The 15,762-nt window shown below is 44.0% G+C and overlaps 1 protein-coding gene across 1 annotated transcript in view; it reads right to left on the minus strand.

Annotated features, from left to right (window-relative positions):
- Positions 1-12,539: 12,539 nt before the first annotated feature.
- Positions 12,540-15,762, minus strand: part of Epas1 (endothelial PAS domain protein 1) — a 79,539-nt gene continuing 76,316 nt past the window's right edge. Inside the window, exons 14-16 of the mRNA XM_021643571.2 lie at positions 15,512-15,629; positions 15,130-15,303; positions 12,540-14,732 (exon numbers count right to left, since the gene is read on the minus strand). Of these exons, the coding sequence (XP_021499246.1) occupies positions 14,581-14,732; positions 15,130-15,303; positions 15,512-15,629 (444 nt within the window). The 3' untranslated portion in view covers positions 12,540-14,580. The remainder of the gene's footprint in view (positions 14,733-15,129; positions 15,304-15,511; positions 15,630-15,762) is intronic.

Here is a 15,762-nt window from a genome sequence, read left to right on the forward strand (position 1 = left end):
AATAACTCTGGAAATTTTTCCTTATCTACTTTAATTAATGTTGGTGACACAGTTGAGAGTTTCTTTGTGCTTTTGCTCATCTTTCTTTGAATTAATTTTTGCTTTTCTATATTTCTGTTAAAATATGGTGCCCAGAGATGGACATAATATGTGGAGTTGGCTCCCTAGCTGTCCACAATACTATAGGATTGCCAATTCCTTTTGACTCAGTCCTGTTTTTTTCATTACTGCAGAGTGGGGTCACAGTATTGTTATCTTATTAAATAAATGAGCTTTACTCTCTTGACAGCATTGCAATCCCCTCCCCCAGGTTAGGTAGAACATGCCCATAACTAGCCCCAGGACCTGCACTCAGCCCAGAGTGGCTCTGAGTGGTCCATCAGAATGGTTTTCCCTGGCTGGTGCAGTCAGTGCTCTGGGATTTAAGCAGCGGGAAGGAACACACAGATTTTTGCATTTTCAAACCCCCTCTTGCCAACCTACCTCAATCTGAGTCGTCCTCACCATCCAGATTTGAATGTTGGAGCCCAGCCTTGGCCCTTCATGAGGCTCCCTAACCATTGTCAGTGTTCACGCTCAGCTGCCCTCGCCTCCCCCAGGCTAATGAGGCCTGGGAAGTGTTCTTTGTTTGAGGCCAACTGGGTCTCCAGCAGCAACTGTCTCCTTTTTATCTTTGTCCAAGGACTGGGCCCCCTCACAGGGGTTAAAGCCCAGATCAGATAGAGAGGGAGGGGGCTGCCCTGGCAACTCTTATACTTGCTTCTAGAAAGCAACGTTAAACACATGCAAACCCACATATTCAGCGTGCATGTGTGTGATGCTTCTTATATGCTATAGGAAGTGAGGGGGGCTAGGAAATTCTCATACATACCCAGGAATCCAGAGAAGCTCTCAGCTATGCTGGCCCTCTCAGTCTTCAGGTGAAATTTGCCCCAGACTTGAGCCTCTCAGAGACCATCACAAGGATTCACAATGCTCCTCAAGCCTCTTTATCTCAGAAGTCAATATAGACCAAGCCTTCCAGGCCACCAGTCACCGCTTGGTCCTTGTCCCCACGGTCCTGAACATCTGCTCTCCCTCCCGCTCCTCACTCCTCTGTTGTGGATGTTTTGGTTTATGATATGTAAACATGTTTTTATTAAAATTCCAAGTTGGGGATTTTAGTTTGTCCACACCTGTTCAGTGTCTCGTGTGGAGCATGGTCTTTGCCAGGTAAAATTAGATGAGTTCTGAGGACTTTGAGGGGTATAAATAACGACAGCGCAGAGGAAGAAAGTGGCTGCTTGGAGGAGGACTGCCTGCTGCTGGTTCGTCCTGCTGCTGCATTTGCTGTGTGCTGATCTGATGGTAACATGGGCTTCTGGATTTCTGGACGACTGATATTGGTCTTGCCCCCAAAGGAATCCTATGACCCTACCCAGCAGGAAGTAGCAGAGAGAACTCCCTCCGCTGTTTCCACTAACCTTCATTCCCTCCTACGTGGTGTTGGGGGATTTGGAAGGGAGGGAGGTAGAAGCATTTAATAACACTAAATAAAGTAGTTTTGTTAAAATATCAAGGTCAACAATCCTCTCCACTCTCCAGGTTTTTGCATTGGAGTCTCAGGAACTCTGTCTGCTTCCTAATCACTTCTCCTCGCCCTCCTCACCAATGGCCCAAGCTGCCAGCCCTGTCTTCTGGTCATGATCTCTATCCTCCCTGGCTCTTCTCTCTCCCTGATCTCTACTGTCCCCTGCACCAGGGTAAGCATCCCTAAGACTTTTCTTTTATTTATTTAAACCACTTCTGAAACTTCAAATCTTGCTCTCGTTTTCAAGTTTGCATATTTTAGAAGTCCTCCTTCTGTTATGTTCTGTGTCTGTGTATGTGTGTGAATACTTACGATCATCATAGATAGTGTATGGAACAGCTTGTCAAAGAGCTCGCTATAGTCAAGCTGTCCTTTACTCCTCTGCTCCGACAAAGATCTGTTCTCCATTTCATTTTTTGTCTTTTTCAGAGCCTGACATAGAGTAAGGGAGGATGCCCTGTTCTGCCCATCTTTTTTCGCTGAGCCTACCACGTCCGGGATCCCCGCCCTGCTGCTCGAGTCCAGCATGCTGCTCTAGAGCTCACTGTGTCCATTTCAGTGTGCAGCTGTGCCCCAGCTGCTGTCACCCGTGCCCCTGTCGAAGCCAGGCTGTTTTTGTTTCTTGGTGATTATTTTAAAAATGGACATTAGGCATTTGTGTGCGGAGGTTGTATGAATTTCACATTTTCACTTCTTTAGAATAAAAGTGTCTAGATGTGGTATCACTGTCTCCTGTGGTTAACCCGTGAAGTTTCCTTTTCTCTGACAACCTCTTTCTTTCTCTCTCTCTCTCAGTATCTCTCTCTGTTTGCTTCCCTCTCTCTGACCATTAATTGACCATTAATTTACCAATCCTGTCATTTGTTTTATTGGCCATCAACTCTTAATTGTTTTTCCTTTGTTCATCACACAACTTAGATTTCACAGTCCATTGTAATGGACATTTTTGTTTGTTTTGTTTTGTTTCTGAGACAGGGTTTCTCTGTGTAACAACCCTGGATGTTCTGGAACTCACTCTGTAGACCAGGTTAGCCTTTAACTCATAGGAGTCTGCCTGCTTCTGCCTTCCAAGTGCTGGAATTAAAGACATGAGCCACCACGCTTGATGTAATGGACGTTCTGGCTGGAATGTTCATTTTAAAGATTGTTTATTTACTTTGTCTGTGTTGGAAAAGCAGGAATGTGCGTGCTGTGGTGCACATGTGGGGGTCAGAGGACAACTTGCAGGGCTCACTTCTCTCCTTTTCCATGTAGGTCCTGAGGACTGAACTGGATCCTCAGGATAGAACTCAGTCTGTCAGGCTTGGCAAAATGTCCTTTCGCCCATCAAGCCATCTCACAGGCCAGCTTTGCAATATTCTTAAACTCCTTTCATGTACCTCTCTGGCCGAGCCTTCATCCTGGTAGACTCAAGTGTCTGTCCATTCTGATAATAGGTCCATATATGACCACAACTCTCCATTACATCTCTGATATTCATCATCAATGCAAGCTTCTAATATGACTGTTTCATGTTTGTATTTCCTCAAAGATCCGATAGCCTCACTCTCTCTCAGCTCATGGTTTGCTCTCTGAGGAATAGAAGCAGTCAGGCTGGAGCTAGCTCATCATCTTCCCACTATCTTCTACCTGACTGATCATGTCCCTTTTCCATTCTCTGTTGTCCTTCTGTCAGAATGATGAGCTGCCCTTTCCTCTATCCAGAGTTTTCACCTCACATCCCTTGGTACACTGGCTTTTCTCAATATCCACCCAACTTTTTCTTCATTGTTGGGGGATAGTATTGCACACTGTGTATTCAGATACTGATTTCTGTGCCCTGAAATCTGTAGTCTGGACATAGGCATGATCATTTCTACAAAGAATCTCCTGTATCAATGCTGTGTAACAATACTCCCCAATTATCTCTGGTTGGCTAATAAAGAAGCTGGACAGCCAATTGGGCAGAGGGAATAGAAAGGCTAAACTTCTGATCCCAGCTAGGAGTGGGAAGAGAGAAAGAGACAGAGAGGGAGGATGAAAGGAGTCTCCTGGAGGAGGAGTTCACCATGAGAACAGAGAGTTACAGCAAAAGGCGAAGGGAAGACTGAGATGGCGAGTAAAAGGGCACGTGGCTGAGTGGTAGCCAGACTAGGAAAACTGGGTTAGAATACATGAATATCTGCCCAGTTATGGAACTTAAAGCTTATTGGCTAAATCTAACAGGTCTCTGTGTCATTATTTTAGAGCTAGGGTGGGTACTAATACCTACTAATACCATATTTCTACATTTGGCGCCCAGTGTGGAGCATGTAATTCAAAGTTGGACAGAAATTAGGACTTAGACAAAAGATTGAGACATTAAACAAAGTCTTGGAGTTAGGATGAACAGAGCAGCTAAATTCAGCCCCTGGATGTGGTCCATTTAAGAGAGTGCAGACTGGAGCTTCAAGCATGCCCCTAGGGTGGAAAACTTCCCAGAGGTGCGGTACAGAAAGGGGACCAAGACAAGTGGTGGGCAAAACCCACAAAAGCCTAGTGGGCACTTACTGCTGCACAGAATGGCTCCAGCCAGCGTTGAATGGTAGGCAGAACCTGAGGTACAGACATTGAACAGAATCTGCAGCCCATTCAGAACCAGCTGTGTCCCAGTGGCTAATGCAGCTACCCAGAGTGGGCAGAGGTCAGAGGTGCACACATGGGCCCAGGACAGTCACCCTGCTATATATCAAGCACGGGCTAGTGCAGGGCCAACAGCCAGCATTTTGTGCTTGCTGAATCACAAAAAAAGCCTGCACCTATGCAGAAGGCAATGGAACAGAGAAACTTGGCATGGCAGAAGGCATGCCAATTAAGTACACAAAGTGAGACTTAAATAATATTAAAATAATAAGCTATATAAGGATGAAAAGGAGCTTACAGAAAATTAAATACAGAAAATGATATTACATTAAAAAGTGGTAAAGGAGAGATAAATAAATGCACATAGAAAGTTAAGTCTCCAAACAAAGGAAAGAAAGAAAAATAGATAAATATGTATTTAAAGGTGCATAGATGCTAAAGAAAGGAAACAAGGCGAACATAGTCATGGAAAGAAATATTAAGTTTGAATAATAAGATCTTTGAAGAAAGGAAAGAATTAAAAAAAGAAAAAGAAGAAAGAGATTTAAAAAAAATATTTTCCACATTAAAAAATGGAATATGCTGTAGAAAAGGGCATTTGGACTCCATATAGTTTTTTTTCTTTACTGTCAGCATAAAATTGATTGTATATTCAGTAATAATTGGAATTTTATATATCCTCTTTAAGAGAGATCGAAAGAAAGACTTAAGAGAAGGAAAAGACTGAATAATTAAATGCTAGAATGGAGGTCATAGAACAGAAATTAGAGGATTCTTTAAATCAGAAAAAAGAATCTTCAGAGGAATCCAATTTGGAAGCTATAACAACAACAAAGAAGTTAGTTTCATATGAGAGAAGTTTCCAAAGGCTTAAGGAAATTATAGGTGGGCAACCCAAAGAGATGCTGGATCAAAAAGCTTCAGCTATAAACCAGCATGCTGAGACTGTATAATATATTTATATTGATAAGGATCAATTACCAGATGAAGGACTATATGCTGAATGAAAAATACAGATTGTGTTCACTAATGTCACCTTAGAGCAATGCCATACAATAGCTTATGTGTTTCACTTTGCAGAGTTTGAAAAATAAAATATCCGTATCATACCATAGATTCACATACAGAATTTCAATGGGCTTTTGCCTTGAATTCTGAAAAGAATGATTCTGAGATTGCAAATTTATTAAAGATAAGGGCTATCTTGGAAATGCCATTATAGTTTGAAGCTAATGATATGCCAACATATTTATCCATTAAAAAAACCAACAATATTTTAGGCATAATGGCATAAAATATGCTACAGGTATATCTCACAATCCTACAGGACAAGCAAAAAAATCTAATAGGAGTTTAAAGAAAATGATCATAGATCAAAAGAGAGAGATGGAATCTCCCAGAGATAGATTAAATAAAGCCCTATTGAATTTAAATTTTTAAAATGTTAATGAGACAAATAGCACAGGTTCTGTAAAACACTGAATTTTAGAAAGGACTGCTGAATTAGATCAGCCTATACATTTACAAAGTCAGAATGGAGGCCATGAAATGTGTTGCTTTGGAGAAGAGGGTTTGTATTTGTTTCAACAAAAGAAATTCTATGGATTCCATCCAAATTAATAAAAATCAGATATGACAAGGGAAGCCCTCAAGCAGAAATAAATAAAATAAATAAATAAATAAATAAATAAGACCAACAAAACAGGTAACATATATTGCTGATCCGTCTATATGAGAACAGTTCTGAGACTGACTGAGACTTGAAAATGTCTCCAGTTAGGACTTTATTTATTCATAGCCAATAAATCTTGTTGGCTATACAGTCCTCATGCCATCCTTTTATATGACAGGATGAAATTTATATTACAGTTTGGTTATGCACTCCAAACTAACTTGTAAAGACAGATGCCTTTTACCTACTCAAAGAGTAGAGAATCATCTTTAGCTCATCTGTGTATACTACACATTCCATACATGTGTTAATGCAAAAAAAAATGTATAATACCTGTGAAAGTTTATATGTTTTCAGAACAAAAGGACCAGAAACCAATGAAGTTAAAGTAGCCCTGAGAAGATTCACATTTGAGGATGTTGATAAAGATGCGGAGATGCTGAGGCTTATTTATTCCAGCATCCTGCTTGATTCAGCCTCACAGACTGCTTCCATATTTGTTTCCTCAAAAATCTGTACTCAAAATAAGTTTAAAACAGATAGCTAGATTATCTGGCATGACAGGCTGTTCCAGCCAGGAACAGGACTTCAGGACTTCAGTACCCAGAGACTGGACAATAAATAATACATTTAACTCTCCTAGGACTTAGCCATTATTCCAATTTTCTCAGAACCCTCAAAATGTCACCCCCAAAACAACAAGAAGCAATTTTAAGAGAACAATGACACATTCCCAGAAAGTGGTGAAGGTGGGTTTTGGTAATTCAGTGAGTGATGGATGTTTGCCATTGTTAATGGGAGAGGAGGTTGGTTGAAAGCTTTTAATGGTCTTGGTCATGGAGGAAACAAGGTAAAGGAGATTAGACTCGGGGATTTTTCTCTTTTTCTTTCCTCTATTCTTATTTCTATCCTATCTAATGTTTAGGGGAAAAAGTGGAGAGAAGGGATGAAAAAAGAGGGGAGATATAGTAATGATGAAATAAAAAGGTAAACTATTGAATCACCTTTAAACTATTTTTACATTGGTATAGATTATGATATGTTGATACAGATATAAGATAATTTTTGTTACAACATAATATGTGTGTGTGTGTGTTTCAATTCTTAGATAAGGTATTGTACCTATGCAACTCATTTTAAAATGTAATGTGAAGTTCTAGTCCTTGAAAGATGCTTTTACAAACTGTTTAAGATAGTTAAAAAATGTAAGTTAGTAGTCAGGCAATCAAAGTTGTGGTCATGTTAGGTACTAGTTTAGTTATTCACAGAAATAAGCCTTTTTTTTTAAAAAAAATGTCTGTAAATGTTTTCAAAGTCAATCAGATAGCAAATAGCTTTAAACAAGCAATGTTTTCCTTTTCAGATAACTATAAATAGATGGTCTTCAAAAACTCAGAGATCTACAGAATATGGCATTTAAAGATGTTTTTATTAATAAAAGACTTTTGGCAGTGAGACATGTTAGCTACTGGTAGCAACCCCAACCTATTTCAAAGAAAATGATGGGCATCAAAGAACCTCCACATGGAGTTTGTTTCAAAAGTGGCAAGCTAGCCACTGAGGAAAAAAATGCCCTTGGACTGCAAACACCATGCCCTCCAAGCTGAGGACAAAAAGTACATCCAAGGAAGTCGACTGTCGAACTCTGGCAAGACAAGGTAGGCAATCCTTCATAATTCCTGCTTCACAAAAGTCTGTCATAGACTGGGGCCAGAAGGCTGAAGCTGATGCTCTGATGTTACAAAAGAACCTTGGATGACTGTCCAGTTATCTCTGTCATTTCCATAATTTTGGAAGCTGCTTGCTCTGCACTTATTGCATACTCAGGTAATAATTATTCCTTCTCAAGTCTCTGATGGGGCTGAAGACTAGATAGTTATCATCTCATAATTAAGCTTAAGTTGTTTAGGATTTAAGAAAATGTTTTAAAGGTGTTTTCAGGTCTAAGTAGTTTTTTTTTTCTTTTAGGTTGAAAAATGCAAGCTATAATAGAAAATGATTTAAGTACAGAACTATGAACTCAGCAATATAGGATAAATAGAGTACTTTCTCTCAAGTTGCCAAATACAAATGGACTGAACTTTGTGAATGTAATTCTTTCACATGACAGTTTTCATAATTGTTTTTATTGTACATAGTTTATTATTGTAAAAGAAGAGCCTTTTGTTGGGCTAAAAACAGGAGATGTTGGGGGTTGGTCTTGTGCACTGTGTATTTAGATGCTGATCTCTGTCCTCTGAGATCTGGTTTCAGTCTGAATGTGGGCATTGACATTTCTCTGAAGAATTATTGTATCAATGTTGTGTAAACAATGTTCCCTAACTATCTCTGATTGGTTAATAGAGAAGCTGGACAGCCGATGACTGGGCAGAAAAAAATAGGGAGGCTAGACTTCTGATTCCAGTGTGGGGCAGGAAGGGAGAGAGAGAGAGAGACCACGAGGAGTAGGAATTCACCATGAGAACAGAGAAATACAGCAGAAGGCCAAGGCAAGACTGAGATGGCAAGTAAAAGGGCGTGTGGGTTAGAATAGATGAATATCTGCCCAGTTATAGATCTTAAAGCTTACTAAAGAAATCTAATAGGTCTCTGTGTTGTTATTTGGAGCTAGGGTGGGTGGTAGAAAAAGCTCCTATTAATACCACATCTTAAATTTCATCTTTGCTTTTGCAAGTATTTCTTCTTTTTAATGCCTTTATCATGTGCTTCATCTATCACTGATATGTAAACATTTCCTAATACACAACACCTTCTGAAAAAACAGCAAGTTTACAGTAAGGAGATGACAAACACAACCTCAGCTGAGGGATCAAGGTTCACTTTGGCCATGATAAGTTGCGGTGATCATTGTAGTGATCATGTGTACCCCTGATATAAAGTGATAAGAATGACATCTAGCTTTTGACGTCTTCCTTCCCATGCCCATCCCTTCTATCTAGTCAGAAGACACACACATACACACACAGAGCGATCTGAATTAAAGGATGTTCTGCAGAGCGTGAGTTCCAAAACTCAGTCATCAACACATAACAAAGGCCAATGCATTTGGGAGGCAGAGGTAGGCAATCTCTGCATTCAAAGCCAGCTTGTTCTACAGAGTGAGTTTCAGAACAGCTAGGACTACACAGAGAAACCCTGTCTTATTATTTATTATAATTTACTTTGTATCCCAGCTGTAGCCCCCTCCCTCTTTCCCTCCCAATCCCATCCTCCCTCCCTCTTCTCCTCCAATGCCCCTCCCCCAGTCTACTGATAAGGGAGGTCCTCTGGAAGAGCAGCCAGTGCTTGTAACTACTTAGTCATCGCTCATGCCCATACAGTATAAACTTTAAATAATGTACTGACATTGGCTAATTAATTGTAACATATATACTATAGTGATGATAACAAAGGGGGAGTACAGAGCAAGAAATGATAACACCCTTAACTTCAAGGTTAAACTGGTTTTTTTACTATTAAAAGTGAAAGCCAGCTGGGCACGGTGGCACATGCCTTTAATCCCAGCACCAGGGAGGCAGAGGAAGGGAGATCTCTGTAAATTAGAGGCCATCCTGGTCTACAGAGTGAGTCCAGACAACCAAGGGCTACACAGAGAAACCCTGCCTGGAAAAAAAAAAAAAAAGAAAGAAAAGAAAAGAAAGAAAAAGTGAAAGCCTGCTCATTCCTGTGGCACACCTCTTCCTGCCCAGCTCTTTCCCCTGCTTCAGAAAACTCTTGCCCTTCAAGAAAACTTCTTGGAAGAGTCATAAAGTGTGGCCATCTGTGCATCCGCACTCCAGCTTCCTCAGCTGGCTGCTCCTGACCTCAGCTCCTCGCCCAGACTGTTCCAATCATGGCCTGCTTGGTAGCAAGTTCCAGAGACCTTTCATTCTCATCTAGGCTCTCATCCCAGTGCAAGGCTGGGTCCCCTTTGGTGAAGCACTGCTGCCTGTTCACTGGTGAGTCTTGCTCACTGTTCCTCTTGAGTCCCCCTCATTTCAGTGCTAAGGTGGCCCCGGGCCTCTCCAAGAACCTCCGCATTCATTTGTCATTTATCTCAGAATCGTTTTTTTATCCCCTCTCATGGACTAAAGCACCAACTACCCATTTTGTCTTCCAAAGTATGAATCTTCAGTCCTGGCTGCGAGGCCAAAGGGGGTTTGGTCTGTAAGAAAATAAAAAATCAACTGAGGTTACAGAGTGGCCACGCAGTTCCCTTAGGGGTCACTGGGTTTAGAGAGCATTTTAAGTGCACAGAGGTGACATTTTGGTCATCTTAGAATTGGAAAGAAATAGAGGAACAGGGAGAGGCTGGAGAACTATGAGGCCCTGCCGGGGAGTGGGCAGTGTGTAGGAGGTCCTCTCTACCTCATCCCCAGCTAAGAAGTTGGTCCTGCCCTTATGACACCAGCCTGAGCTCTGTTCCCAGCCCTCTCAAGCTCTGTGTGACTTTAAGCAAGTCGCTTTAAAGATTTGCTTCCTGGCATTCAGTCTCCCTGGATCGAAAATACAGAAGTCGAAAACTTTAGGAGGAGGCTTGTTCAGCCCTCTCTAGGCTCCTGTTAGCACCCACAGTCAATCTGTGTTAACATCCCTGCCTCCAGGTCTACCCCTGCCTCAGGGAAGAAAGCACAGTTACTCTGGCCATGCTTGTACAGAGTACACATTCCTTTCCACCAAAGCACAGGATGGGCGGGCAAAGAGAAAAAGGCGGGAGATGGCCGAAGCTTAAATGGCATAAAGGGAATGAGTCTGCATCATATCTTCAGCTAAACCACAGTTGAGCATTTGGCCATTTTGTCCTGCGTGGAGGCGATGGGACTGGCCAAGCTCCACAGGGTGGTAGGATCTCTTGGTGCTCTAACCTCGAGATCTGAGTTTCCAGAGAGTTCTGATCTGGAGGCTACAAGCTAAAGTGATGCCAGGACAGCATGCCCACTGACTGAGGAGAACACACCTACAATCAGGAGGAGCTCAAGAGGCTCAACAGCTGTCATTCCCTGTAGGGATCTGATCCTGCTGCTGTGCACATCAGACACAGGCACATACCTGCTTCTAAACCACAATAAAAAATTGAGAACTGAGCCAGAGTCTTCTCTGGATGCCTTGAGGCAAAAATGTGAAGCAGCAGTGGCAAGGGCAGGCTGTGTTTTCTGCTTACATACCCCAAAGAACACTGAACCCTGCTGGCCCACCAGGAACAATGGCATCCATATGCTTCTCCTTTGCCTGCCTACGGGAAGTCACTCTGCCCCCTCCGCCAGGGCCTGGTAGGTCAACCACAGCTTCAGGTACGTTTAAGGCCAGAGAAGAGCATTCTAGGCCCCTCAGGCCCATTCCCCCTCTAGGCCAGGAGATTGCTCCTCCAGGCTTGAGTCCTGAATTTATTTGCCCATGCTCTGAGCTGATCTGTTCCTCGAGGGGAAGGGTGTCATTCTCAGGAGAGCTTAGGAAAAGAACAGGTGATGTTTGCAGGAAGCCCAAGATGGTAGATGGAAGTAAGGAGGAGCCTGGCAGGGTCTAGATAGTCTACCTCAAGGTCCAGGAACTGAGTCAGGAGAAAAAGATGACCTGAACCAAAAACCCAGGAGATCTAAAGCCAGACTAAGGCTGACTGGAGTGTTATTTTTTTTTTAATTGCCTTTTAGATTTATCTATTATTTTATGTGGTATATGTGCTTTGCTTGCATGAATGTATATGTAGCGTGGTCATTCTGGTGCCCGTGGAGGTCAGAAGAGGGCATTTGATCCCCTGGGGCTGGAATTATAACTGTAAGCCACCACATGTGCACTGGGAATTCAGCGCAGGTCTCCTACAAGAGCAAGTGCTCTTAATCACCGAGCCATCTCTCCAGCGCAGACAGGAGTTCTCTATTTGAAAATGAAAATGGGCCCTGGTATAAGATATATCTCATAGCCAGCATTGGGGCATGAAGGAAGAGCAGGACTAGACCTGTATGGCTCCTATAAATGAGCTAGGACAAGAGGAAGTCACTGTGAGTCCTGGTTTTATCTACAAAATGCAAAGGCACAGCATTGCTTAGGGTGATGGCAGCTAACGGAGTAACCCTGAACCCAAGACATTAGGCGTACAAGAGGATGTTGGGATAGGTGGTCACAGGGCTGACTGTAGGAATAGAGATGCTGCCGGCCTTCTGGTTCCCATCCGTTATCACTTCACAAAGATACCCACTACATTACTAGGGATGACTTGGACAGAAGCCACCTTTGGAACTATCAGGTTCATGCTCAGCACTAGGATTCTTCTGTGTTCTGTCTCTGGCTGAAGTTGTCTTTTTCCCTTCTACCTACAATCTGCCTAGGAAGACCTTGGCTCTACACTGAAGTCCTTCCTGACCTTCGCCCAGGATGCCCTTCTCCTTGGAACCTCTGCTGGAACAAACAGTGTGAAGATCCAGGCCCAGCATGCTCCTCAGTGTCTCATGTGGATTTCTGAGGGTAGAGACAAGGCTTTTTTCCTTCCCTCTTAGCATGCGGAGAAAGGGCCCTTCCTAAGCACACAGCATCCTCAGAAATACAGAAGATATCACATGGCTTCCGAAACTGGGCATCTGCCGGGCGCAGTGTGTCCCTTCCTTCATCAGTCGGGTCCAGTTCAGTTCCAATGCTCATTTCTGTTTGCTACGAGTAAGGACTTCATTTTCCATTGGTGCAGCCCATGATAAATGCACAGGAAACAAGAGGCGGCAGCAGCAATAGGATCAGAATACTTTAATAAGATATCAGTGTCAAAATACATTTCCTTATAAAGTTAAGCTCCCGTACAGTTATAATGTCGTCAGTAGGAATTTGACAATGCAGTAATGTTCATGAAGTTGTTACACATTGACAGGAAAGGTTAATACAAAGCTCAGAATATTTCTCAGAGTGTTTTTTAGTAAAACTGCAAAGGGAAAAATGCCCTTAATGCTGAGGCAAGAACACAGGAAATCAACTATCAGCATTTACATGTCAACAACCCTTCAAGTTCTGTCACCATGTGTCATGCCACAGTGTGCACCAACATGAACCTGAACAACACCATGCCTAGGTAATTTTAGGTAGATTGACTTTGACAGCTAAGTTTTGGTTTGAGCAGTAAATCCCTTTAGGCTTACTGCATTCTTGCCTGATGGGTTTTGTGTGTATTTAAAGTTTTACTGTACCCAGGTCAACAACATCTTATGTTGATTGGTATCACAAACCCAAAAGGTGTTATCCCTCCTCCCCAGTGAGTTACAAAGTGCTCTGGGAACATTATTTTCAGTGCTTTCGACCTATTCACATCACTTCCAAGTGACAGACCTCAGCTAGAGGCTGTCCCTGGAGGTCTGCCTGCTGCGCTCCAGCAGGGGGCGCTGCACCTTAGCTTTGCAGGGCCATCCGCCCCGCGAGCTGTGGACATGGCAGGGTATATAGGGCTGGTGGACCTGCTACCCTCCACTTGGCACCCTCTCCCAGTTTAGCTCAGAGGACTGGGTCACTACATTATTTCTGAACCCTCACTTGCTGTGTGAATTCCCATGAAGACAATGTCACGGTAGCGTGGAAATCCCCAAATGTGCCGCGTGGGAGAGATCGGGAGTCACCTAGCTCAGTGCACTTGAAGGGCTAGCAACACGACCTGAAAAAAATGACAGCGCTTCCTTCCCACCCCAACATGCCATTAGAGCCCTCGCGGCAGCAATAACGATGCACACATACACAATACAGAGAGCACGAGGAGAGAAGACAGCTTGCAATGCTCCCCCTAATCCTCTCCTGGGATTGCTTGTCACACCGATGGCGTATCCAAAGCCAAAGGTCATCCGAGAGAAAGCAAGACAGAGAAGACCCAGAGCGGGGTTAGTACAGGCCTGTGGGGGTACTGTACAGCTCTACAGTGTCTAGAACACAGAAACAAATTAAATTAACAGCCCTAAAAAGATCTCAGAAGTGGTTTTGTGAGCAGGAATCCATTTCTAAGCTTTTAGATATTACAAAGTACCCATATATACGATAAACACTAAACCCAGATATAAATTTCTCTTTAAAAAACCTCAGCTTTGCTTGTGAGTAATAGTAATAAAAAACCCATTGGACCTGGGGGTGAGGTGAAGGACACCACCAAATGGTTTAGGAAAGCCACTGTGTAACCTAGAGTTTACCCTTCACGTTTTCTTCTTTTCTTTTCTTTTTTTTTTTCCCCATCCATCATATGAAAATCAGAGCAAAGAGCTGGCTTTAAAAATAACACCAAATTTTACAATATGGTGATTAGGTGTTTGTGTGTATGTGTGTGTGAGAGAGAGAGAAAGAGAGAAAGAGAATCCACAGTGGAGCTTGGAAAGCAAAATCGTTTTCTCTTTGGCAACAACAAGGACAAAACCTCTTTTTAGTTGAGTGAAGCCAAATCTTTCCCTCAGGAGAGCCAACATCCACCATGCTTGTTAGTATGGATACCGAATGTGAGAGAGAAACCTTTGGGGAATATAAATTAGATGTAATTCAAGGGAGGGAGGGGGAAATCTTACAAAATTTCAGGACATGTTCATTGACAGTAAAACATAGCAGGTAAGACAACTATGTAGTCTTAAAACACGGATAACAAAGTGAGCATGTCAGAAAAGGCCACTGCTTGGTGCCCTGGCCACACGGCCAGGTCAGGACATCTCCTAAGTGTGCTGGTGTTAGAGATACCTAGTTGCAACACAGATGGAAGGTGAAGCAGGCAGGACAAGATGGCAGGGCAGGGACACGCCCGGCCAAAGGCCCTGGCTCAGGTGGCCTGGTCCAGAGCTCTGAGAAGGTCTCTCCCCTGCAGGAGTGTGGAGCTCCCAGGCACGGGGACGTTCACCTCACAGTCATATCTGGTCAGTTCTGGCAACAGGTAAGGCTCGAACGATGGCCCCAGCAGTCGACTTGCCATGCCTGAAAGACGGGGAGGGGAGGGTATTTTAAAGGTCTGACCCGTGCACTGGCACAGTACCTACTCCACCGTAGATGGTGAGGGAGAAGGATGAAAATAACTGTCTCCAGCGGCCAGGCCAGGAACTTGAGGTGCAACAGCCTTCTTGTCCTGAGCTCCAGTCCCCATTCAGAGGACGAAGCCAGAAGAGAACAGATCGCAGGAGTATTGACAGCCAGGGAAGCCTGAAGTCCTCCTGCGGCCTTGCGGGATAAAGAGCCCTACCTACTGGAACCAGTTGTCACCAGGGGCTCTGAAGGCAGCTTGCCCCCCAGATGCTGAGCTGCTGTGTGTCAGTGGCTGCCTCCCAGCCCCCTGCCCAGGCAGGCCACTGTGTTCATCAGACCCCAAAGCCCTCACCTGACACCTTCTGAGCTCCCGGAGGACCGTAGTCCTGGAACTGCGAGGCATAGCACTGTGGCGGGAACCCACTCTTGGCGCTGGCCCCTGGGCTCGGGGCAGACGGCGGCTGTGGGGGTGGTAGGTGTCTCAGTGGCTGGCCCAAGCCTCTCATGGAGTTTTGGGTGAATTCATCTGGAAGATCCAAGCCAGACAGTGAGATGTGGTGCTGTCTGATGGGACAGGTGGTAGCTCTCGGCCGCTTTTTCTTTTTTCAGCAGCCATATAGACACTTCAGAACCTGGAGCCCGCTCACGGCATGGACATAGCCCAATCTCAGGCTCAGGGAGTGGGCCCTGGGCCTCCAACCTTCCACCAGACCCCTGGGGCCAGGCGTTCTTACCAGGGGCCAAGTTTGCACTGATGGTCTTGTCAGGCATCAAAGGACAGGTCCCACCCATGAGGCTCTTCATACGTTTCCACATCAAATGTGAGCTGCTGCTAGTGCCTGGAGGATCTCCCTGCAGAGGTAAAGTGAAACTGGAGGAAGAGGGCGGAGGGTGGAGTGGGGAGGGAGTCCCACACAGACCCAGCAGGTACAAGCACAGGGAGGTGCTCACCCCGAAGGAGCTGTGTGCATCTCTGCCTGGCCTC

Source organism: Meriones unguiculatus, chromosome 1 (genome assembly GCF_030254825.1).
Source record: "Meriones unguiculatus strain TT.TT164.6M chromosome 1, Bangor_MerUng_6.1, whole genome shotgun sequence".
Lineage (NCBI taxonomy): Eukaryota > Metazoa > Chordata > Mammalia > Rodentia > Muridae > Meriones > Meriones unguiculatus.